The 27,708-nt window shown below is 39.4% G+C and overlaps 1 protein-coding gene and 1 long non-coding RNA gene across 2 annotated transcripts in view; one reads left to right on the top strand and one right to left on the bottom strand.

The window, feature by feature from the left end:
• The first annotated feature begins 8,354 nt into the window (after nucleotides 1-8,354).
• The window catches only part of igsf10 (immunoglobulin superfamily, member 10), a 45,594-nt gene continuing 26,240 nt past the window's right edge, over nucleotides 8,355-27,708 (top strand). Inside the window, exons 1-3 of the mRNA XM_077197333.1 lie at nucleotides 8,355-8,562; nucleotides 10,110-10,378; nucleotides 10,466-10,595. Of these exons, the coding sequence (XP_077053448.1) occupies nucleotides 10,176-10,378; nucleotides 10,466-10,595 (333 nt within the window). The 5' untranslated portion in view covers nucleotides 8,355-8,562; nucleotides 10,110-10,175. The remainder of the gene's footprint in view (nucleotides 8,563-10,109; nucleotides 10,379-10,465; nucleotides 10,596-27,708) is intronic.
• Nucleotides 15,306-20,388, bottom strand: LOC143703931 (uncharacterized). The gene is made up of 5 exons (XR_013191486.1): nucleotides 19,835-20,388; nucleotides 19,702-19,743; nucleotides 19,319-19,369; nucleotides 19,045-19,098; nucleotides 15,306-18,825 (listed from the first exon to the last, which is right to left on the bottom strand). It is a non-coding gene; the product is annotated as an uncharacterized LOC143703931 (long non-coding RNA).

Below are 27,708 nucleotides of genomic sequence, written 5' to 3'. Positions count from 1 at the left end.
ATGATATTCAAAACTAAGTTAACAGACGTACATCTGGACCTGTAGGTACAAGATATTTTTACAACATTGGCGTCATGTCACTACATAATGAGTTACTTACTAAGTGAGACAGTCAAATTAAATCTTACCATTTGTAAGTGAGATGAACTTCATCCACGACGATACCAATTACATTGGCTTGAAAAACATCGGAGCCTAGCATGTCCCTCCACTTCTTGTTCAGCAGCCAGGATTCGGGGCTTCCGAAAAGGAGCATCGCCATGATGCCCATTTCGGTTGCTTCTTTTACTTGGTCTTCCATGAGTGCAACCAAAGGAGAAACCACAATGACCACAGGGTTTTTCATTGCGTCCCATCTTCTTAACGACCATCTGAGCCAGCTGATAAATTAAACTTTTGCCGAATCCTGTAGGAAGGACGGCAAACACATCTTGACGATCGACAAATGCCTTGATTGCAGTTCTCTGTTCGTCTTTTAAAATTAATGCGCTATCGATTTCTTTAACAACACGCGCGATAGCGGAATCGATACATCTCAATTCTCCAGCTGCAGTCATCTTTGTTGTAAACCAGTTCAAACCAAGCGCTCTTTGATGACTAGATGATTACGTAACTGCAGATCATCTGTCCATCATCGTATAAAGCCCGCCCTGGAAATTTGATTGGCCCGACAATTTCTGAACCGATCACAATTACTCCTCAATGGATCGAGTCCAGACCGAACTTCCCGACCAAAAAATGTTGTGGGCGGGGTTCGGGCTGGCATCCAGGCTACTGATTCAGCTCATTCCACAAACTCTTTACCCTGACTATTCCTTTTGCCATGAGTGATCTAATTGTGAAGTTTAATTCCACATCCTGCCGACTTGATCCTACACCTACTGTTCTACTTAAGATGTGTGTCCTTGAGGTTGCACTCTTCATAACACGTATAATAAACTGTAGTTTGGCTTCCGCCATTGTTCCAGCAGAATTAAAAACGGCTGCGGTGACCCCCATTCTTAAAAAAAACAGGCCTTGACCATCTAAACATGTACAATTACAGGCCAATATCTTATTTAACATTCTCAAGCAAAATCCTTGAAAAGGTTGTTGCTTCGCAATTGCGATCATATTTAGATGTTAATGGTCTTTTTGAACCTTTTCAGTCAGGATTTCGCCCATCTCGTAGCACTGAAACTGCTCTTCTTCGGGTGGTTAACGATATTCTTTTGTCCATGGATTCAGGTTTAATAAACATCTTGATTCTTCTCGATCTAAGCGCTGCATTTGACAAAGTCTGCCATGAAATACTCATCTCTTGCCTTTCTGATATCGGCATCACTGGTTCCGCTCTTTCCTGTCTAGCTCTTTCCTTTTCGTGTCTAGTATCTGTAAAACTGCATTTTTTCATATTAAAAAATATATCTAAATTACGTCATATGCTCTCAATGAAAAATGCAGAACAATTGGTTCATGCGTTCATGACATCAAGGCAAGATTATTGTAATGCTCTACTGGACGATTACTTACAAAGCACTAAATGGTTTAGCTCCCCAGTACTTGAGCGAGCTCTTAACGCATTATAGTCCTTCACGTCTATTGCGAACTCAAAATTCTGGCCAGTTGACCGGTAAGTACAGGTAAGTAACAGGTAGGTGACCGGGGAGTCTGTGAGCCATGAAATGACGAGACCAGACAATTGACTGCAGTGAGAGTGAATGTTTTATAGACAATGCGGGTGATGGGACACAGGTGATGGTGATTAGTAATCAGGGGATAATGAACGGGGAAGTGTCTGATTGGGTGAAAGGGAATGAGTGGGCGGTGATGATGATGTTGGCGGAGATGGAATCCTGACAGTATTAGGTCGAGATTCGTTCAAGAACTTTATGGAACGCCACCATCTCTCCTGTTGTATGCCTGAAGAAACATCTTTGGGAAGAGCTACAGCCTTCAACAAAACTACAGTCAGGGAGTTCTTTGACAATCTGACCAAAGTGATGGACAGGTGACATAATTAATTTATTCCATAATATTAATACACTTTAATGGCAACTATAGCAAGATACAAGAGTAAAGTATATTTACTGTACAAGAAATTGGCACTTATCAGCCACAGTTACCAGGATATGTATTCAGGGGTGTTTAGTATGATTTTAGCATTGCTTGAAAAGCTTAACAATTCTGTTTTTTTTTTTTTTTGCATCATGGCTCTTGTCTTTGTTTTATAGGTTTATATTCCCTCCAAATATGATTTATAATGTTGATGAAACAGGTGTCACAACATTGCAGACACCAAAGCAAGTTGTGGCGGAAAAGGGAAAGAAAAAGGAGCCGAAAGAGGAGAGCGTGTGACTGTGGTCTGCGCAGTCAATACTAATGGGAAGGCAGTGCCTCCCAGGTTCATCTTCCCAAGGGCAAGATACAAAGACCATTTCATTACAGGAGCACCTCCAGGATCAACTGGTTCCTCCACCAGGTCTGGCTGGATCAATGAAGACACCTTTGCTGAATTCCTTGAACATCTGGCTCAGCGTACCAAGTGTTTCTCTGACCATCCCATGCTGCTACTCCTTGATAAACACGAGGCCCCTATTTCACTGAGGGCAATGGATTTAGCAAAGAGTAAGGGGATTGTTATGCTCAAAATATCACTCCACACATCTCATCGCCTGCAGCCTCTGGACAAGAGTGTCTATGGTCCATTCAAGACCTATTACAACATAGCTCTTGATGGTTGGATGAGATCTAACACAGGCAAAACAGCCAGCATACCACATCCCTGTATGTGTGAACGAGGCTTTCATGTCGGAAATGACACCATGGAATATCTCTTCTGGATTCAGGTCCACAGGGATTTATCCTTACAACAGAGATATGTTCTCTGATGCAGAGTTTGAACCATCCACAGTGTCAGACAGGCCAAACCCTGATGTGCTGTCTACTTCTGAAGAAGATCCACCTATGGCTTCAACCTCCACCTCTGCTGAGTTGCCTTCACAGGCATGTTCTTCAACATGTGGGACAGATTCACTTCTCACCTCCCCTGGATATGTGTCTCCCACTGAAACTCTATCCTCACCCAAAAGTCAGCAGCCTAGGGCACAGACAAAGAAAAAGCGGGTGAAGACAAGGATCCTGACTGATACACCTGAAAAGCAGGCAATAGAAATGGAACATGAAAAGAGAAAAAAACAACTGAAGGGAAACAAGTAACCAACATCAAAGAACAAGGAAAGTCTAAGAAGAAACAAACCAAGAAGAAAACTCCAGTGTACAGCAGCTCTGAGGAGAGTGATGTTCCCATCCCACTTGATGACATTTCTGAGTGTGAGAGCTCCCAGGATGAGAGCAGTGAACCAGACATGTCAGATCTGTCAGTTTGGTGACTTTATCATTGTGAAATTTGCGACCAAATGCAACAGCTACCATTGTATAGGTTGTTTGCAGTCACGTGATTGTGATGACACGTAAAATTCAGATGGAGGGCAGGAAGTGAAGAGCGGAATGGACGGAGGAATGTCCGTACTGTACTACTTTGGACGCTATTACAAGAGAAAGGTATAAACAAAATCGAAACATATGTTGGACGTGATCCTTACGTCATGAAGAGGACCGATTTTTCAACTGATTTGAAAGATTTGCCTGCCATCGAGGCGGTAGATATCAGCAACTACCTTGTCTTATAGACATACTTTGACTTTACAAAATTCGGAAACAGGTACTTTACACAAACATAGCCACACAAGTTGTATTAACTCACCTTTGACGAAGTGATCACTGGACACAAGGGCATTTTCTGATTCGGCTCCTCCCGACCGCAGACGTACTGTAACGTTTGGTTTGCAAGCCATTTTTTCTGGAGTTTTTCTGTCAATTTCTTGCATTTTTCCCCCTTATGAACAACAACTTTTGTTACACGATAAAAACTCCTTGTGGTTTCTCGGTTTGATCGATTTGAGCAACCATAAACAACGCAAAACATAGGCATTTTGAGTTTGTTATAGTGCTTCCTAAATATAGCAAATCACTTCTTGCCCTCCATCTGCATTTCGTGCCATGGCAACGCAGTGACGTCACGTCATATGCAAACAAGCTATTGGCTTGGTTGAGAGCCTTGAGGGCAATGAAGTTAATGCAAGATTCCTCAGAAGAATTCGAGGGAGCACTGGCAAAGACAAAGCCACCTTTGCATTCAATGAAAATGATCTGGGATCTGTCCCATAGAATAATATGCTGAAGAAGCTTCCTAAACCTCAAAAGGTTGGAGGAACTGCAAGGAGGGAGCAACAACTCATTTCCCTGCAACCTTGATGGATGGAATGTCCAATAGTCATTTTCATTGTGCTGAGGTCTGGAACTATTTTTTTATTCTCACAAGTTCAAACTGTGAAACTGTTTAACAAAATTGGAAATTAGAACTGAACACACAGGAGGGACGTTCTTTCTGCCAAACCACGTTTATATATACAGAGGGTACGGAAAGTATTCAGACCCCCTTACATTTTTCACTCTTTGTTATGTTGCAGCCATTTGCTAAAATCATTTAAGTTCATTTTTTTCCTCATTATTGTACACACAGCCCCCCATATTGACAGAAAAACACAGAATTGTTGACATTTTTGCACATTTATTAAAAAAGAAAAACTGAAATATCACATGGTCCTAAGGATTCAGATCCTTTGCTCAGTATTTAGTAGAAGCACCCTTTGGATCTAATACAGCCATGAGTCTTTTTGGGAAAGATGCAACAAGTTTTTCACATCTGGATTTGGGTATCCTCTGCCATTCCTCCTTGCAGATCCTCTCCAGTTCTGTCAGGTTGGATGGTAAACGTTGGTGGACAGCCATTTTCAGGTCTCTCCAGAGATGCTCAATTGGGTTTAAGTCAGGGCTCTGGCTGGGCCATTCAAGGACAGTCAAGGAGTTGTTGTGAAGCCACTCCTTCATTATATTACCGGTGTGCTTAGGGTCATTGTCTTGTTGGAAGGTGAACCTTCGGCCCAGTCTGAGGTCCAGAGCACTCTGGAGAAGGTTTTCGTCCAGGATATCCCTGTACTTGGCCGCATTCATCTTCCCCTCGATTGCAACCAGTCTTCCTGACCCTGCAGCTGATAAACGCCCCCACAGCATGATGCTGCCACCACCATGCTTCATTTTGGAGACTGTATTGGACAGGTGATGAGCAGTGCCTGGTTTTCTCCACACATATCGCTTAGAATTAAGGCCAAAAAGTTTTATCTTGGTCTCATCAGACCAGAGAATCTTATTTATCACCATCTTGGAGTCCTTCAGGTGTTTTTTAGCAAACTCCATGCAGGCTTTCATGTGTCTTGCACTGAGGAGAGGCTTCCGTCGGGCCACTCTGCCGTAAAGCCCCGACTGGTGGATGGCTGCAGTGATGGTTGACTTACTACAACTTTCTCCCATCTCCCGACTGCATCTCTGGAGCTCAGCCACAGTGATCTTTGGGTTCTTCTTTACCTCTCTCACCAAGGCTCTTCTCCCCCGATAGCTCAGTTTCGCCGGACGGCCAGCTCTAAGAAGGGTTCTGGTCGTCCCAAACGTCTTCCATTTAAGGGTTATGGAGGCCACTGTGCTCTTAGGAACCTTAAGTGCAGCAGAATTTTTTTTTGTAACCTTGGCCAGATCTGTGCCTTGTCACAATTCTGTCTCTGAGCTCTTCAGGAAGTTCCTTTGACCTCATGATTCTCATTTGCTCTGACATGCACTGTGAGCTGTAAGGTCTTATATAGACAGGTGTGTGGCTTTCCTAATCAAGTCCAATCAGTATAATCAAACACAGCTGGACTCAAATGAAGGTGTAGAACCATCTCAAGGATGATCAGAAGAAATGGACAGCACCTGAGTTAAATATATGAGTGTCACAGCAAAGGGTCTGAGTACTTAGGACCATGTGATATTTCAGTTTTTCTTTTTTAATAAATGTGCAAAAATGTCAACAATTCTGTGTTTTCTGTCAATATGGGGTGCTGTGTGTACAATAATGAGGGGAAAAAATGAACTTAAATGATTTTAGCAAATGGCTGCAATATAAAAAAGAGTGAAAAATGTAAGGGGGTCTGAATACTTTCGTAACCCACTGTGTGTGTGTGTGTGTGTGTGTGTGTGTGTGTGTGTGTGTGTGTGTGTGTGTGTGTGTGTGTGTGTGTGTGTGTGTTTGGACATTACTCGATTAACAGCATAAGAAATACAGCATATAACCATATTTCTTGCTCCAGAAAACTATTCTGGAAAAAAATAGTTTAAACCTAAAACTATTTTTAAAACTATTTAAACCTTTTTTTGTTTTATTTTCGTAATAACAGTACCTTTCTCTGTAATTACTGTGCAAATGGTGTTGTTTCGTATCGTTACATAGTAAGTAGTGTTTGTTACCCGTTTCAACTGTGTATTTACAGGGTAAGTGTAACTCCTGCGGGCTGTAAATTAAAGTGGCGCTTGTTACCCCCTTGTTCTGTGTAGTTACAGGGTAAATACTTTGAAATTTTGTTTTGAAATGTAAAAAAAAAAAAGTCAGAAATTAAATGGGATCCTTTATTGTATATTTACTGCACTTACCCTGTAACTACACAGAACAAGGGGGTAACAAGCGCCACTTTAATTTACAGCCCGCAGGAGCTACACTTACCCTGTAAATACACAGTTGAAACGGGTAACAAACACTACTTACTATGTAACGATTAGAAACAACACTATTTGCACAGTAATTACAGAGAAAGATACTCTACTAAAACAAAACAAAAAAAACGTTTTAATTACACAGTATATTTGCCCTGACATTTAAGTGTCATTGCAATACAATGTGATAAGGTAAGTACTAAGTACTACATGGTACGTTCTAAACTAAAATCATAGCAGAAACTATTTTTTTTTTGGCTTAACATTAAGTAGTTTAGTAAGAAAAGCCAATAAATTCAATTTTTATCATACTGTGCATACATACAGCTATATATATATATATATATATATATATATATATATATATATATATATATATATATATATATATATATATACACGTTTAATTTACAACCCACAGATGTCAAAATTACCCTCTAACTACATTGCACAAGAATATTTTGCCAGAAATGTGATAAAAACTTTTATATACAACAGACATACAATTTTGCCTGGAATATATTAACAGAATAGGTACCTGTTAGTTTTAAAATAATTACATTATAAATAATTTGCTTGTATATCTGGTTGTACTTGTACCCCTTTATTACCCAAAACTTAACATATTGTTTCCTTATACCTACACGGAAGCACACTATAATTACAGAAACGTACACCGTAATTCCGGTGTACTTACGCAGTTGTTTGCGGGTAGTAATATAAAGTGTTACCCAGAAATGTTTAAAACTATTGTTCACCAATACAAAAAATAAAAGGTTAAAGGGAAAATTAAACTTTAATTGGTTTGTTTTGGATTGTTTGAGGTAGCTTTAAAAAAATTAACATTGTTTGGAGAGATAAGTGTATTATTAAATGATTTTATTTAAAGAGGCAAGTTATTTTTATTTTTTTATTATGCTTGCATTAAAATGTGAAAAATAGGATGTTCAATTTACCCCCAGATGGCTCAGTTTACCCACTGACTGGGATCAACTTACCCCTAGCCTGGGGTAAGTTGAGTCACATGAACACTTTTTTCTCTGAGGTCATACTTGCAAGGCTCTTTGTCGTAGGTGCATTCTTATATTTTCAGTTGATAGGCAACATCCCACATTAACAGTAGATGTCTTCAATGTACTTCTGTCTCAATTTTCCTTGCCTGGAGATCCATATAAGTAAAAACTGGCTCATCTTACCCCACTCTCCCCTACCAATTGGCAGAAATTAATTCTTACCATATGTGTGCGAACTTGGGAAATGTCCATCTGATGGGCCTACAAAAAGGGAAAAAGATTAGGGAAAAAAAGCCATTAGGTTTTGAACCAAACATTGTAATTTTAGTAATACAACAGTAATACAAATTAATAATATATTTATTGAACAAAAATGAATTATTTTATTTATCAAAATAAACAGAAATTAGACACTTCCCCGTTCAACTTCGCTGAAGTGATTGTTTTGAACAAGAATTAATTAAGACATTATCAAAAAAAATCTTAAGGTGTGCCTTATTTAGCCCCGTTGTAGCTAAAACACCTGTAAAAAAAAAATAATACAATAAGTTCAGTCAAATTAACACGGTACCTTGGGCCGTATTTTACGGACTTTTCGTAGAGTGAAGACATGAAGTGATGCATCTGTTCACCAATCATTGCTGTGATACGGCAGTTCATATCTGTTCTCCTTATGATGATGTTTTCCTTTTACTCCGTGTGAACCTCTCGCACTACAGACGAGAGGAGGAGGTTTCAGTCTCTCAGTTTCTCTCAGTTTCTCTCAGTTCACACGCGCTTCTCAACGAAAGCTGACGTGATCTCACACTCGATGCTGTAAACCTGAGGGGCCGAAGTGAAGGATACGACTGCTGGATTATTAACTTCTGCATGCCATGTGGACAGTGTTTCATGTGAATCCGTATCTAAATAGATTGCGTATTAGGTAAGTGTGCTTTAAATACTCATTATGTGGTATTAATGAATGTTTTGCTAATCCCTCGGCATCTCCGCAGTTAAATCGAGACGCGATTTTCAGGACGCGTCAAATACAATGTCTGTTCTACTAGAAGTTTGGATGTGGTCATGACATATAGATCAATTAATATAATAAGGCTTATAATAATATTCGTTAGAACATATTCCATAATATTTAGCTACAATATCAAGATTCAAAACTGTCAAATTTTTCATGTATTGTAACCATTATTATCACATATCATTGCTTTAACGTGCTCATTGTTTCGGCATAACTGTATGGTCTTATGTAGGGGAGCGCGGGACACAACACGGGGCTGTAACACACTTGTTTTAAATACTTCCACACATGCCAGCATGATGAAACTTAGTGTATTTACTAGTTGCCATATCAACACTATATAGAGAAAAGATTGCGCCAAAATTCAGAAATCTTTGTAAGATATCACTGAACATTTATTTAACCATAGCAAAAGTAGGCTAAATTTCTTACTTAAGATAATTTTTCATCTCTATTTTTTGTGTTTATTTAAAATTAGACAAATGTGATGATATTTGAATCTCCAATCTGTTGTTTAACAGTTGATATAGTTCTTTAATGCTTCGCTGACACTAGCAGGGTTTAAACCGCAGTTGTGCAGTTGGGGCATGTTGTAAACCTGTGCCCATATTAGAAATATGCTATTATATTCTATACTTTTATGAATTCTATTCAGAAAACATGAGAAACATGTAAATAAAGACTGAGAGTCAATGTTCAGAAATTATTAATTATTATTTTGTTTTGAAATATGCTGTATATTTGTGTTTTCCGGTGTGTTTTTTGTCAAACTCAAAAAATAGTTTATTTTTAATTATTAAAAAAATCCCATTATTTTATATGAAAGAGTTAATAATTGTATTTTATTAAGACAGTATTTTGGTTTGACTTGTATATTTTTTTTTATTAGATCAGATAGCATTTTAAGCTGTCATATGGTGATGTTACAATGTACCCCACCTATGGGGCATGTTGTCACATTTCACTTACATTATTTCGGGGTAAATCAAGAAAAAAGTATTCACTGCATTAATATAACAAAACCACATAATTGTACTAGACATGTGGGAAATTAATGTGGGAAAAAATAAATCCTCTAAACCCTAAGTAGATTTACACAAACTGAGAAAGTAAAAAAGCATTACGTTGTGCCCCGCTCTCCCCTACATTTCTGCCATGGACATTACTGTGACAGTCACCTCTGATGACAGATTACGTAGAAACATGCACTGCTTTGAAATGCATTGTGAATAAATGTGAATTGAATTGACAAACATGAAATTTATAATATTTTAATATATTAAAATTACCTTTTTAATGTTGAATAAACATACTTTTTTAATGTTTCTTACTCACTATACTATCATACTTTTAAAAAGGTATGCTTGAAATATCTAAAAGGTATTGTGCATGTCGAGCTTTGTTAACGGCGGTGAATAGTAATGTAGAAATGACTGATTATTTTCTTCTTACAGAAAGCTGATGATTAATGGCAGCTTGAGCTGGTCATAAATAGGGAAGAAACAGAGCTCTTCTCCAGAATGCGTGGCCCAACAGCACCAGAGTCATGTTTGCTGTGGAGATTCCTGGTGCTGATGTGTGTTTTGGCCGATATAACACACAGAAGCAGCGGCTGTCCCGAGTCCTGTGCCTGTTACGCTCCATCAGAAGTGCACTGCACATTCAGATACCTGAGTCAAATACCCAGGGACATTCAGCCAGCTGTGGAACGGATTAACCTGGGGTAAAACATACCACAGTCAAACCAGCATATAAAAATGTCATTGAAAACAGCTTATTTAAGGCTAATATTTGTACTTTTGTGTTTCAGGTACAACAGTTTATCAAGTCTTAAAGTGAACGACCTCTCTGGACTAAAAAACCTGGAACTATTAATGCTGCATAGTAACATTATCAAGATTGTTGAGGACAACGCGTTCCATGACCTCACATCTCTGAAGGTAAAATACTGAACTCACTACTTTGGGAGCAACATTATTAAAAGTTTCTGTATTTAAAGGGGTCATATTGCACTTTTACAAGTTGATTGTACTGAAATGTGTGTTGGCAGTGCCTGTACACAACCATCATATAATGATAAAAATTCCATCCAGTGTTTTTGTTTTAATCTCCTTATATGTTTTCCCCTGCCTCAAATTGAGCCGTTCGATCTTGTGACGTCACTAAATCGGACGCCCCTCCCACGATTCTTGATTGACAGCAGCGTTTCAACAGATCCCCGCCGTGAGCGAGCTGTCAATCATCATAGTCCGTCATTGTTGATACGCTGGAGCAGAATGGCGTCTAAGCGATTGTGGTGTTCTGTTCTTTGGTGTAATAAGGAACACAGAAATCATTTTAATGTTCCTAAATCCGAACCGCTGAAGACACAGTGGCTGAGTTTTGTTTTCGAAGGGAATATTACCCACAAGCAACGTCAATGCTTTCATGTTTGCGCGATTCGCAAATCTTTTCTCACCAGACTGCTTTATTAACGAAGGAAGTAACTTATAAAGCTGATTTTGATAAGAAGCTGCTCCTGAAAAAAGAATCGTTACCAACTATTCATGTCTCCCTGCTGAACCTCCAGACAAAGTAAGTGTAAAATTGTATTAACCTTTATATTAATCTTTGCAAATCGCTTCACGATGAATGCGGCTAAGGTTTACACTCAGTGCACATACGGCATGTTTTCTATGTACGACCTTCTCAATATAATTCATAATCCCACGTTTATAATGAACAATGTGTTATGGTTATTGTGTTATCACTAACTGAGTACGTATAACTTACATCAGTAAACACATAGCGTTCGTACATCTCACTAAGTTACTCTACGCTGCCAGTACACAAAGATAGATCAAAGTGACAATATAATAACCAACCATTCAGAGACGTCATGTTCGAGCCTTACTTGTCGAACTTCTTCGGGCCGTCATCTTGTTCCGACTCCGGTTCAAACTGATACGGTTGCACAGATGTGTCCTCCTCAGAGACTCCCGCTGCCATTCTTTTCCTATACTCTCAACTGTTGTCAAGGAAACACTCCACGTGCGGTGTGGTCATATTAATGACGCCCGCAGAACAGAGGGGCGGAGTCAGCGAAGCTCATTATCATTTAAAGGCATATGCACTGAAATGGCGTGCTGAAAACAGAGCTGTTTTTGACCAGGTAAAATTAGTGTTTTCTTACAATACTAACGAATATTTCTAATTAAAGTATATTACAAACTTTTCATTTAGACCCTAAAGAATCAAATTAACTTGTATGAAAATGGCATTATATGACCCCTTTAAGGTATGCTACCCAAGTTTTTTTTCTTTTTTCTCCATATTAAAAAAATGATTATGAGATGGCGACGTCAGTCATATAACTGTTCTAAAAAAAGCTGTTTTATTAAACACAAGGGATATTCATCCATATCATGTATGTCATGTTGAGATCACATGACCAGGCGAATTCTAATCACTTTATCTCTGTAACACCCCAAATTTCCATTGTGGAATGAATGATCACACACTGTGAACAGGGCATGTGTACGGAGGCATCTGGAAACTGGAAACATTTGCTTCGTGTGATGCTGCATTCACAACAATAGATGGCAGTATGTCAAGGCTACTATACCAGTATCATGAGTAAAATATTACTTTGTGCACTTTTATGAAAATACTTAACCCTTAAAGACCTATTTTTGGGGAACCTGACTCGCCTGTTATTTTCTTTGTTTTTCTAAACCATTATAGCAGTCAGCATCAAGTGCCATATATCATTTTAAACAGGAGAACTTGAAGTTTCAGCTCATTTAAATTCCCAATTTTACATTTATTTTGTATTAGAATGGATGAATTTACCAGATTTAAGAAAGACAGCAGCAAATGTTTTTTTTTGTTTTTTTTTACTCAACTCAAACAAAACCTCCTGAAGTTTGGATTTTGTTCCTTTAGAAAGTTATACTTGGATATTCTAGATTTTCAGATGAAATGTTGTCTACATGTAACAATCCCTAAGCAAGTTATAGCCATTTATTACAACAGTATTACAGGCGATTTTCAGTGAAAAGCTGGTGTTTTTAATTTACTGACAATGCAGATGTGTCCAAAAAAGTTCAGGAAGTAAAGTAAATTGAAAACATTGTTATATTATAATAGAACACTGAAGCAAAAGTGACTTTTTTTGTCTTGTGAATTTTCTTGTGCAACAAAAATACAAACAGTGTAAATGATTTTCACAAACTATAAGAAGTATTCAAAACTCTTGGCTGCGCCAGCCAGTTCTCCGTCGGACGCAGTTCACTGGGACATTGTGTAGCGACTCGTTTGAAAACACACATTTCAGTGCCATATCCGATGTGTAGCACTGTTTTATAGATTTTTTTGAATTGTGTTATGTTTTGTCAGAGAGTGCTCTCATGCAAATCTGTTATTTTGTGTTTGTTTTCACACATGCACTCACACAACTACTTTTACTTTGCCTCAGTTCAAATTTCCAAAGAAATATGCTAATCGGTGGTGCAAAAAAACAAAACCTATGTTTATTGGTTGAGTAGATGATAGTTTCACCCAATCGGGGGACGGGGGTGGGATTAAGCATCAACAATCGGTCCAGTTTGGCTCATAGGAACAAACCGCATGGGTTTCTCTGAATCAATGCTGATCAAAACTTGATGACGCAATCACATTCACTACGAGCTTTTGAATGTCCAAACGCTAAAAACTCGATGCCAGATTCAGCCGTGAATCTCCTCTTTATGAGACTTTTTAAAGTATATAAATTGGATTACCGGTTCAAAAGTTATTAATCATTTAAGAACAATAGTTATTTTTTAGCCGTGGGCGGCTGTATCAGTCTTTAAGGGTTTACAGATAAAGCTAATCAGTATATTACTGTAAATACTGGGCAGTTCCTGGCCAGAATAAGTTAGAATGAGGACCAACCTTTATGGTATATTCTCTAGAAACATCCCAACATTGTGTAAACTGCAAAACAGTAATCAGCTGGTGTGTTGTCTATCTGGGTTTGCTGATACCATACAGTATGGCTTGATAATTGTGAAGATATGATTACGTGCCGCCGCTGCCCTCATGGCCCTGTTTATACAGCCGCCTCAGGTGTTCTGATCACCAGCCGTCGAACTATACACCATGTACAAAATCAAATGCCAAGGGAAAAGCCTCTGATGACTTAATGACATGCATCACTATATCAGTAATACTGACAGTGAGTTTATGTAATGACAGAATGATGATGATGCTCTTGCTGTTACATGTTCTCCGTTTGTTTGGACGTTTATGTTGTATTTCCAGTTTCCTGATTCCTGTGATAGTTTGTAGTCCTTTTGTGTCATTGGTTCCTTTGTTTGTATCTCCAAGAGGTGTTTCTTGTTTCCCTTGTTATCTTGTGAGCTTCATTGTCTTAAATAGCCTGGTGTTTAAAGTTTAGTCAGTTGTTGTCTTTGTTTGTGATTGTAAAGCTGTTAGGTTTTGTTTTTTTGTGGGTGAAACAAAGCTTTTCAAGGCATCAAATTAATTGAACCAATTGCTTCGCCAAATGATTGACTGTTTTGAAGTGTTTGAAACTCCACATGCTGGTGACCCCTGCTGGACAATCAATGAGATCTAGGCCCAAACATATTGACACCTTTCACAAAACAATAGCAATTATTTTCATAACATTTTAAGGTTTTCAATATAATTTACAAGTTATTTAATGCCATTAAATATAAGTGCTTGTATTCTGTTTTAGTTAGGGTCTTTACTAAATCAGACCATTTTTTAATTATAGATGTGTTTATCAATAAAGCTTTCTATAAAACACTCGCAAAGTGATAATGTTAATGTTTTAAGATCAGGTGTGGTTTGTAAGAATGCACTTTTTATATTGCACATATTTAGCAAAATACTCCTCTCTATGGCTATTTTTTTCTAGTCAACTAACATTCTGGTCATTAAATGGCTTTTTTGAGGTAAATGTAACGTTCTGCGACAATATTGTTCTCCTGCAGTTTTATTGACATCTTTCCATGGTCGAAAAACACTGATTGATCGATAGTATGTATCAGGCATATCGTCACTTCCCCATGAAACTCACGTATGTCCAAAACGGTTACTTTTCAGGAAGTGAAAAAAACACCGTAATTTCAAAAGCAGTTGAACGTAGCGTTGCATACTTGGTACGGCATCTTTAAATGTAACCATATTCTTGCCAGTGTAATGATATAATCCACATTTGACCAAAATCGAGTTTAAATGGACATACGTGCATATTTTACAGTAACGGTGGTAGATACGCGTTCTTCAGGTCATTAATTAGAATGACCAAGTCGCGTTTCATATTGACAGATGAATAGGCTACGCTCAGTTTATTAAATAGCCAACGTCTCATTTCATTAAATACGCTCAGTTTATTAAATGTCTCTTGCAAACTATGAAGGGACGATGAATCAATACACTGACATGGCAATGCTAGACTGATACTTTGTTTGCACAGTCCTACCGTAATTTTGTCACCCCTCTCCACTCCTAGACGTACATCTGGCGTCAGGGGGAAACGTTTACCTCGATAAAGTTAGGCCTACTGTAAAGGAAAGTCATTGTCTCACCAGGCTATGTTTATTTGGCACTGTATTGCAGAAAAGAAAAGTGAAAATTAAGTTGCAGTTCCAGTAAACTCCAGTTAACCAGTTCATGTTTATTCTTCATGTGATTCAAGCAGTAACGACTGATTAGACTCAATACTGCTACTACAGGTGGAATTATAAAATAGCAACAGGCCTTAATGCAAGATTTTAATCATGTCTTTCATAAGAATCATAAGAATTGGCTGATAGGAATTCCAAGAGTTCAACAGACCAAGTCATTTTAAAACATGCACATAAACAATTACATGCCTATACATACACAATAAATAGAACATTTAATTAACAAATTAATCAGTAAGTCAGGACAGCCCATTCATCCAGGTGGTGAAATAGTGCATCACTCATGGTCAAGTGCATTGTAAAATGGATGAAAGTCCTTGGGTAAAACATGTTTCAGTTCTTGAAGGTGCTTGAACTTCAGGGCTTTAATTTTTGGGTGGGATGTATAGAGTGGGGCCACGATGACACACGTCTTCCTCAGGGAAGGGGATGTGAAGGGTTGCCAGTTGTCAGAGTGTAGTAGTTTAAACTCCATACTCCCATCCACATTGTATCTAATAGATAGATCAAAGAAAAGAAGGGGGAGGGGTGTCGGGGAACATAGGACACAGAGATAAGAGGGAACCAAAAGCATGTTTAGATTTATGAAACAAAATATTTTAATATGATATGGCTAATGTTTCATGTATTTGTGAAAAAAGTGTGTTAAAAAAACCCACCTGACTGCTCAAAGGTCATGCACTGTAGGATCTCCAACTTTTCTACCAGGTCGGACTGACTTGCAGATGTTGACTTTGCTGAAGTCTTGGAAAAAGCTGTAACCAACATACTTCACCTCGTATGGTTTTGGACTGGAACGAGCTCCTCGAATAACTGCAGCATACTCAGCTGGAACATGTATATCACGGTTTATCAATTTCCTCTCAATCACACTGTGCACAGAGTAGGGGTGGGCGATATAGCTTCAAAATTCTATCACGATATTTCAAGAATATTTGCGATAATGATATTTATGACGATATAAACATTTTCTTTTGTTGTTGTTGAAAATTTTCTTATGTTTATCTCGCCTAAATGTTTGCTCACTCATTGCGTTTTTACAATGTGGTAATTTTGTTGTTAAGAGTTTACACAACACAAGGAAGCTTGATTTCAATCTTTGAATTAAATGTTAAATGTGCGTTGGTCTAACACCAGTATTCAGAAATACTACAGAAACATAATAAAGTAATCAAATGTAAAATAACACAGTCTTTTAGTTCTGTTTCCTGATTAAATTAAATACATAGGCTAATAATTCTCATTCATTACAATTAAAGCTATCTTTTGTTGTTTTGACGACAACATTAATGACAGACGCATAGCCTATGGCTGCTGTCACTTTTACAGCTAGTGCACGGATCCATTGCTGTTTTCATTATACTGTCTGTCACACTGTCACATGCGTTTTATACATAACCGACTGTGTTTATGAGTATACTTACCAAGACCGGAAGTTTTACACAATTTTGTGTTTTCCCCCCCATTAAAGCATTATAATCCGCGAAAAATAACTTTAGTTTCTCGCGAGCTGTAGGCCTAACGTTACTCTATGTATGCACGCAGTGCAACTCTCTCAGAGAGTGCGCGAGTAGCTTACTGGATAGTTTAAAACCGCTTGAATGTTTAAACTGATAAGAATTAAGAAGACTGTGCAAGAGACCATTCAGTCATGTCCCGACTCCTAAACGCGCGCGAGAGAAGACGCGCGTCGGCAGCCCCGCTGAACACTCAAGCTGATTGTGAAATTGCTAAATCGTCATCGGAGGCTGACAGGCTGCTCTCGCGCTCAGACAGGTGTTGTTGTTGTGCGTGCTCGGGAACGTAAATGTGCCATACGTCATCGCGTCGCGCTATATCATTGATATCGCGATATGACACTTTTTTTATCATGTAAAAATGTATACCGGTATTATCGTGGACGGTATGATATGGCACACCCCTAGCACAGAGTCACATTTGTGTGAGACCTCTTTCAAGGAACTTGTGTGGCACACGTTTCTTTTTTCAGTTGCAAACTTTAAGAGGGCATTGCTCAGGGCCAGATTTCTGTTTTGATAACCACACCCATAACTCCAAAGGATGAATTCATTGTAAGTGGGGTGTGCTTCAAGGTAATCCACAATGCAGGAGGCAAACTCGTTGGCAGAGAACCCAGCTTCACCCTCATGCCAAAGGTAATTTTTTGCTTCATGTGATGCCATATTGTAGATGGTAAAATTATGGACACCACTACCATTCATTTTGTAGTAGAGGGCAGACGCTTGAAGCTTTGGGCACAGGAGAAGGCCCTGCAGATCCATGCATGCAACCAAGGTGGTGTTGTTTGCAAGTTGTTTGTCCTTTACCTTTTCTGCTCGTGCTTCGTCCTTTTTAACACAGTGTTCCTCCCACACGGCAGCCTCGATGTTCCCAGCTTTGAAGGCACAGCAAGTTTCACACTGATCTTTCTTCGGATGGAACAGAGATAGATTTAAGTCGTTGAAGGTGTTAGTGAATACTTGCCGTGACAGAGGCTGGATGCTGTGGTCTGCACATGTTTGCTTATACTGTGTGTGGAGATGACTGATGGACTTGAGGAAAGGCTCCAGGTACATCTTTGATGAGGAGGACCTGCAGTAGTGCGATGGAACTTTTGGCAGATCCAGAAGGAAGGTCTTTAGGAAGTCCTGCTCCTCTGTCCTTACCCTCACTCTCACCATCTTCTCAGGACTTTCCCCTCTTCGCCCAACCCACTTTAAAAAAGTCCACTGCTTGATGCCAAGTGTAGACAGGAACATCCTTCGACAAACTCTGAGCCTTTTACCATCTACACATAAAAAACAAAAGAGAGATGATGACCTCCGAGATTGAACGGAGGTCATGGTTTGTAAGGAATTATAAACCTGCGCACATATTCAAACGCACATAACTATAGAATCAATTCTTAATGCGCATGTGAACGCCATCAGCGTCTATCACAGGTTCACGTTTAAAGTCTGTTTAGAGAGAACGGTGTCGTCTTAGCGGCCCCTAATTTAATAACAAACTATCATTTAGATGGAAGTGAATCAATCAAAACTAACTTTAGCTGGAAAAAATTTTTTTCAAGAGCCACTATAAAACCAAACCAATCTCTGTTACCTTAAATTATATCTTTATCTCTGTAAAGCTGCTTTGAAACAATCTACATTGTTAAAAGCGCTATATAAATGAGGATGACTTGACTTGACTTGAACCGCTTCTGTCCGACGCCGCTTACATTCTCCTCTCTTTCCATTCCAATTTCCCTCAAAAATACTTGAAAATTTCCTCCCTCTTTCCTTCATCAATTTCGGAGCAGTGTAGTTTGCTCGATTTCTGCCAGGACACAGCCTGGCACCGCTTGTCCATTTTTCTTTCTTCTTTGATGACAAATTATTATTTTTTCGTCCAAGATAAGATTGGCCCCTCATTCTTTTCCTTTTCTGGATGTTACCCTTCCAAGCGTCTGGGTTGGCCCTCTTCCTTGACCTTCCCCGATTATCAATGGCACCTTCATATGATTAAAATAAAAATAAAATAAAAATTATGTTCTACAAATGCACATTTCTCTTACATGTTTTCTTAGCATGTGGATATATGTGTGTGTGTGTGTGTGTGTGTGTGTGTGTGTGTGTGTGTGTGTGTGTGTGTGTGTGTGTGTGTGTGTGCGCGCGGCTGAGCCCACTAGTAGCAGACAGAAATGTAAAAATAATGACAATAAGTTACTCACCTTCATTGACAGGTGTGTAATCCGGGTCATTTTCTTGATCGTGTTCAAGTGAGTCTTAGAATAATAAAGAGGAACATATTTAGTACAACAAATGCACTGTTTACATCATTCTGATATAAGATTGCAACCATTTTGACTGGTAATCGATTAAATACGCTAGATTTGTTATTAGTAATGGGCTTGAGTCTTTAAGTCCTACTCAAAACTAATGTGAGGTGGAGGCTGTAGTATAGTCTAATCTGAGGAGAAGAAGAAGAAGAAGAAGAATACTTACCCTCACTGGCAGCTATTTCGGAATGATTTTCATTATCACTTTCCAGAGAATCTAACAACAATAAAGAAAAAAATGCATTTAGCACACTGAATAGCCTACAATGTTTGAATAATTCAGAACTGAGCTTGCATCAGTAGCTTTGACCAGCAAATGTACAGTAACTGTACATTTTGAATTCTCTATGATTAAAATGTTTTAATTTAGCCACATACAATTTGATGGATTAGCACTTAGAAATGCAACAGCAGATTCCTTGATCAAGGGAACCAGAATAACATGTTTGACAGGCTTTCATCTTAATGTGCAACACATCAATAGGCTTTAGGTTGCTGTATAGGTATAGCTGATACTGGGAGAAAATAATTTAAGCCTAAATTACCTACCCTCATTGGCAGCTGTCTGAGAACTGTCACTTTCAAGTGAATCTAAGAATGACAGAGAAGAAAATCAGTTAACATTTGAGTAATGAATACAATGTAAACTGTTTGGCTGACTCAATTCTATTTTCCTACAAACCTTCCTCCTCGTTGCTGACCCTCACAATCGCCTCAACAACAGCCCTATCTTAGCTAACATTCATCAAGTCACACAGCTCCTTTACAGAGACAGACATCCTGAAGGAAGGGAGAAAAACAGATCAGAATAAATATAGCGCTATGCCCAGTCAACATTGCTTCACTTCGGAAATCCGTGCGTTAACATCTCCACAATAAAAATGTAGCAAGATTACTCTAGTGCTGGAAATTCTCATCCTCTGGCAAGCTGTGATAGCACAGTATGAGTGAGGCATGTTCTAGTGACAGTCATGACAGTATCATTACAGGCTATAATTTGATCAGTTTGACTCAAAAAAAAAAAAGTATAAATCTTATCAATGAGACGAGTTTATTTACATACTAGCAAGCAAGCTAATCTGTGAAGAACTAGGCTAGCTAGCCTGTGGACAATTACTTCGTCAAGACCATTTACCGGTAAATAACAGTTGTGAATATATAATAAACTTCAGAACAGTTGTCAAAAACAAACGTTTGCTGATACTTTACCTCACAGTGTTATTCGGCTATTCAGTGCTTAGCTTCCAGAAACTTCACGAGACCGCCGAGATGCCTCCATAGGGTGGGAGATACGCAGCGTGATTGACAGCTTTGACACCAAATGGATATACGTGAAAATCAGATGACATGATTTCACAACTTTTCATTGGTCATTTAGATAATGTGAATCTTATTGTATACGGAAATGAACCTGGACATTCTATCCGTCGAAAAATCTCAAAATCGGCAAAATGGACATACACGGTTTTCATCGGACAGCGACGATATATACCTTTCAGTAAGTTGTACTGTATCTCTAAATAAAAAGTAACAGATGATCGGTTTACTTGAAATGATGGCGCTACAGCGATCTGTCACGTCACATTTACAAGCGCCAAAACGGTATTTATTGTCTGAATTTCCTAATAAAATGGACAGAATCTGAGAGCTGAGAATTTTATTCATATCAAAAGTAACCTGCTCTGTCTAGTCTGTCGGTGTCAGTGTCCTCTTTGCTCCGCAATTTTTCTCTGCGTGAGAAAATGGATGTGTGGTGTGACAGCGTGTGAAAAAGTGTTGATTGCGTGAGTTTTGGCAGCCCTGCTTTTAGAAGGGGGAAAAATTACCGGCAGCGTTCCTCCTTCCGCCATGCTGCTTCTCCATGTGAGGACTGTTTACAGTAGACTAGAGTACACACTGCGCAGCATACAGTGCTTATACATGTGAGGATTGTTTACATTAGACTAGAGTACACTGCGCAGCATACAGTGCTTATACATGTGAGGATTGTTTACATTATTAGACTAGAGTGCACACTGCGCAGCATACAGTGCTTATACATGTGAGGATTGTTTACATTAGACTAGAGTGCACACTGTGCAGCATACAGTGCTTATACATGTGAGGATTGTTTACATTAGACCAGAGTGCACACTGCGCAGCATACAGTGCTTATACATGTGAGGATTGTTTACATTTGACTAGAGTGCACACTGCGCAGCATACAGTGCTTATACATGTGAGGATTGTTTACATTAGACTAGAGTGCACACTGCGCAGCATACAGTGCTTATACGTGTGTGGATTGTTTACTTTAGACTAGAGTGCACACTGCGCAGCATACAGTGCTTATACGTGTGAGGATTGTTTACATTAGACTAGAGTGCACACTGCGCAGCATACAGTGCTTATACATGTGAGGATTGTTTACATTAGACTAGAGTGCGCACCGCGCAGCATACAGTGCTTATACATGTGAGGATTGTTTACATTAGACTAGAGTGCACTGCGCAGCATACAGTGCTTATACATGTGAGGATTGTTTACATTAGACTAGAGTGCACACTGCGCAGCATACAGTGCTTATACATGTGAGGATTGTTTACATTAGACTAGAGTGCACACTGCGCAGCATACAGTGCTTATACATGTGAGGATTGTTTACATTAGACTAGAGTGCACACTGCGCAGCATACAGTGCTTATACGTGTGTGGATTGTTTACTTTAGACTAGAGTGCACACTGCGCAGCATACAGTGCTTATACGTGTGAGGATTGTTTACATTAGACTAGAGTGCACACTGCGCAGCATACAGTGATTATACATGTGAGGATTGTTTACATTAGACTAGAGTGCGCACCGCGCAGCATACAGTGCTTATACATGTGAGGATTGTTTACATTAGACTAGAGTGCACTGCGCAGCATACAGTGCTTATACATGTGAGGATTGTTTACATTAGACTAGAGTGCACACTGCGCAGCATACAGTGCTTATACGTGTGAGGATTGTTTACATTAGACTAGAGTGCACACTGCGCAGCATACAGTGCTTATACATGTGAGGATTGTTTACATTAGACTAGAGTGCACTGCGCAGCATACAGTGATTATACATGTGAGGATTGTTTACATTAGACTAGAGTGCACTGCGCAGCATACAGTGCTTATACGTGTGAGGATTGTTTACATTAGACTAGAGTACACACTGCGCAGCATACAGTGCTTATACATGTGAGGATTGTTTACATTAGACTAGAGTGCACACTGCGCAGCATACAGTGCTTATATGTGTGAGGATTGTTTACATTAGACTAGAGTGCACACTGCGCAGCATACAGTGCTTATACATGTGAGGATTGTTTACATTAGACTAGAGTGCACTGCGCAGCATACAGTGCTTATACATGTGAGGATTGTTTACATTAGACTAGAGTGCACTGCGCAGCATACAGTGCTTATACATGTGAGGATTGTTTACATTAGACTAGAGTGCGCACCGCGCAGCATACAGTACTTATACATGTGAGGATTGTTTACATTAGACTAGAGTGCGCACCGCGCAGCATACAGTACTTATACATGTGAGGATTGTTTACATTAGACTAGAGTGCACTGCGCAGCATACAGTGCTTATACATGTGAGGATTGTTTACATTAGACTAGAGTGCGCACCGCGCAGCATACAGTGCTTATACATGTGAGGATTGTTTACATTAGACTAGAGTGCGCACCGCGCAGCATACAGTACTTATACATGTGAGGATTGTTTACATTAGACTAGAGTGCGCACCGCGCAGCATACAGTACTTATACATGTGAGGATTGTTTACATTAGACTAGAGTGCACTGCGCAGCATACAGTGCTTATACATGTGAGGATTGTTTACATTAGACTAGAGTGCACACTGCGCAGCATACAGTGCTTATACATGTGAGGATTGTTTACATTTGACTAGAGTGCACACTGCGCAGCATACAGTGCTTATACATGTGAGGATTGTTTACATTATTAGACTAGAGTGCACTGCGCAGCATACAGTGCTTATACGTGTGAGGATTGTTTACATTAGACTAGAGTGCACACTGCGCAGCATACAGTGCTTATACATGTGAGGATTGTTTACATTTGACTAGAGTGCACACTGCGCAGCATACAGTGCTTATACATGTGAGGATTGTTTACATTAGACTAGAGTGCACACTGCACAGCATACAGTGCTTATACGTGTGAGGATTGTTTACATTAGACCAGAGTGCCCACTGCGCAGCATACAGTGCTTATACATGTGAGGATTGTTTACATTATTAGACTAGAGTGCACTGCGCAGCATACAGTGCTTATACGTGTGAGGATTGTTTACATTAGACTAGAGTGCGCACCGCGCAGCATACAGTACTTATACATGTGAGGATTGTTTACATTAGACTAGAGTGCGCACCGCGCAGCATACAGTACTTATACATGTGAGGATTGTTTACATTAGACTAGAGTGCACTGCGCAGCATACAGTGCTTATACATGTGAGGATTGTTTACATTAGACTAGAGTGCACACTGCGCAGCATACAGTGCTTATACATGTGAGGATTGTTTACATTTGACTAGAGTGCACACTGCGCAGCATACAGTGCTTATACATGTGAGGATTGTTTACATTATTAGACTAGAGTGCACTGCGCAGCATACAGTGCTTATACGTGTGAGGATTGTTTACATTAGACTAGAGTGCACACTGCGCAGCATACAGTGCTTATACATGTGAGGATTGTTTACATTTGACTAGAGTGCACACTGCGCAGCATACAGTGCTTATACATGTGAGGATTGTTTACATTAGACTAGAGTGCACACTGCGCAGCATACAGTGCTTATACATGTGAGGATTGTTTACATTTGACTAGAGTGCACACTGCGCAGCATACAGTGCTTATACATGTGAGGATTGTTTACATTTGACTAGAGTGCACACTGCGCAGCATACAGTGATTATACATGTGAGGATTGTTTACATTAGACTAGAGTACACACTGCGCAGCATACAGTGCTTATACATGTGAGGATTGTTTACATTAGACTAGAGTGCACACTGCGCAGCATACAGTGCTTATACCTTTGAGGATTGTTTACATTAGACTAGAGTGCACTGCGCAGCATACAGTGCTTATACATGTGAGGATTGTTTACATTTGACTAGAGTGCACACTGCGCAGCATACAGTGATTATAGATGTGAGGATTGTTTACATTAGACTAGAGTGCACACTGCACAGCATACAGTGCTTATACATGTGAGGATTGTTTACATTAGACTAGAGTGCACTGCGCAGCATACAGTGCTTATACATGTGAGGATTGTTTACATTAGACTAGAGTGCACACTGCGCAGCATACAGTGCTTATACATGTGAGGATTGTTTACATTAGACTAGAGTGCGCACTGCGCAGCATACAGTACTTATACATGTGAGGATTGTTTACATTAGACTAGAGTGCGCACTGTGCAGCATACAGTGCTTATACGTGTGAGGATTGTTTACATTAGACTAGAGTGCACACTACGCATCATACAGTGCTTATACGTGTGAGGATTGTTTACATTAGACTAGAGTGCACTGCGCAGCATACAGGGCTTATACATGTGAGGATTGTTTACATTAGACTAGAGTGCACTGAGCATTATACAGTGCTTATACGTGTGAGGATTGTTTACATTTGACTAGAGTGCACACTGCGCAGCATACAGTGCTTATACATGTGAGGATTGTTTACATTAGACTAGAGTGCACTGCGCAGCATACAGTGCTTATACATGTGAGGATTGTTTACATTAGACTAGAGTGCACTGAGCATTATACAGTGCTTATACGTGTGAGGATTGTTTACATTAGACTAGAGTGCACACTGCGCAGCATACAGTGCTTATACATGTGAGGATTGTTTACATTTGACTAGAGTGTACACTGCGCAGCATACAGTGCTTATACATGTGAGGATTGTTTACATTAGACTAGAGTGCACTGCGCAGCATACAGTGCTTATACGTGTGAGGATTGTTTACATTAGACTAGAATGCACACTGCGCAGCATACAGTGCTTATACGTGTGAGGATTGTTTACATTAGACTAGAGTGCACACTGCGCAGCATACAGTGCTTATACATGTGAGGATTGTTTGCATTAGACTAGAGTGCACTGCGCAGCATACAGTGCGTATACATGTGAGGATTGTTTACATTAGACTAGAGTACACTGAGCAGCATACAGTGCTTATACTTGTGAGGATTGTTTACATTAGACTAGAGTGCAAACTGCGCAGCATTAAGTGCTTATACGTTTGAGGATTGTTTACATTAGACTAGAGTGCACACTGCGCAGCATACAGTGCTTATACGTGTGAGGATTGTTTACATTAGACTAGAGTGCACACTGCGCAGCATACAGTGCTTATACGTGTGAGGATTGTTTACATTAGACTAGAGTGCGCACTGCGCAGCATACAGTGCTTATACATGTGATGATTGTTTGCATTAGACTAGAGTGCACACTGCGCAGCATACAGTGATTATACGTGTGAGGATTGTTTACATTAGACTAGAGTGCACACTGCGCAGCATACAGTGCTTATACGTGTGAGGATTGTTTACATTAGACTAGAGTGCACACTGCGCAGCATACAGTGCTTATACGTGTGAGGATGGTTTACATTAGACTAGAGTACACACTGTGCAGCATACAGTGCTTATACGTGTGAGGATTGTTTACATTAGACCAGAGTGCCCACTGCGCAGCATACAGTGCTTATACGTGTGAGGATTGTTTACATTAGACTAGAGTGCCCACTGCGCAGCATACAGTGCTTATACGTGTGAGGATTGTTTACATTAGACTAGAGTGCACACTGCGCAGCATACAGTGCTTATACGTGTGAGGATTGTTTACATTAGACTAGAGTGCCCACTTTGCAGCATACAGTGCTTATACGTGTGAGGATTGTTTACATTAGACTAGAGTGCCCACTGCGCAGCATACAGTGCTTATACGTGTGAGGATTGTTTACATTAGACTAGAGTGCACACTGCGCAGCATACAGTGCTTATACGTGTGAGGATTGTTTACATTAGACTAGAGTGCACACTGCGCAGCATACAGTGCTTATACATGTGACAATTGTTTGCATCAGAGTGTGCACGTGTTTTTTTAAGCGGTTGATGGAAAATAAGTTAATGCGTGTTCTAAAAATCTAAATTCGGATCTATTATTTTTCACGGTATTTTGAAGTGCCCACGATAACAATATCGTGCATATTCTTTACCGCGATTTATCGCATTACCGAATACCGGCACATGTGTATGATGATGTAAAAATCGAATCGGTAATCGAAATCGAATCGAAAATCGAAATCAGATTGAATTGAGATCTTGCAAATCGAAATCGAATTGAATTTGAACATCTGTATCGATACCCAGCCCTAGTTAACATTAGTTAATGCACTTTGAACTAACATGAACAAACAATGAACTGCTGTATTTTATTAACTAACATTGACAAAGATTAATAAATACTGTTACAAATGTATTGCTCACTGTTAATTCATCATAGTAAATACATTAACTAATGTTAACTAATGAACCTTATTGTTAAGTGTTATCGTTTTTTCTTAGTCTTATTAAGTGCAAGGAAGATTGCATTTTCCTTTCACTTTCAAATTCATGATCGCACATAGTCTGTGTATAGGAAGCAGCTGTGCTGAGCACGCATTCTACAAGATAAGACATTTATCAGATGTTTACGCTCTCTTGCGCAACGAATCCTCCGTCATCGTCACGCATTTAGGGAATTGTGCCAACTCGTGCTGGATGAGCAGAGCAGCCGTTTACAATAGTACAATAGTATAATGATTTTTATTTCTATAAAAACAGCAAAACGACAGTGGAGGCGGTACAGCGGTGGACACCATAATGGAATGTGAATGTCAATGTCACATTTATTTATATAGCACATTTCCAAGGCCAAGGCCTACCAAAGTACTTCACAGTAAAAACACAAAGATATTAGTCACAGACTGATACAATAAAAACACAATAAAATAACAAATTCTAAAAATAAAGGTACACATAGAATATAACATTCATCAAGGCAGCTCCCCTGTGCCAAAAGCTACTTCAAACAAATGAGTCTTCAGCAATGATTTAAAAGTGGAGAAGCTACTAGCAGTCCGCACAGCTACAGGCAGTGAGTTCCAGAGAGTGGGAGCTGCCACTGAAAAAGCTTGATCACCACTGGATCTCCGTTTCGATCTAGGAACCTCTAGGACCATAAGACCGGCTGAACGAAGGTCTCTGGAGGGCCTATGCAACGTGACAAGGTCTGTAAGGTACTCTGGGGCTAACCCATTGATACATTTAAAAACAAATAGAATAACCTTAAAATCAATCCGATACTTTACTGGAAGCCAGTGAAGCAATGAGAGCACTGGAGTAATGTGCTCCCGCTTCTTCCTGACACTTAAAAGACGAGCTGCTGCATTCTGTAGAAGCTGCAGACGATAGAGCTCAGACTTCACAATGCCCGTATA

This window comes from Siphateles boraxobius, unplaced genomic scaffold (assembly GCF_051911475.1).
Source record: "Siphateles boraxobius isolate OS27281-9 unplaced genomic scaffold, OSU_SipBor_1 39, whole genome shotgun sequence".
NCBI lineage: Eukaryota > Metazoa > Chordata > Actinopteri > Cypriniformes > Leuciscidae > Siphateles > Siphateles boraxobius.
The sequence above is the reverse complement of the archived record's forward strand: the minus strand, read 5'-3'. Positions and strand labels throughout refer to the sequence as shown.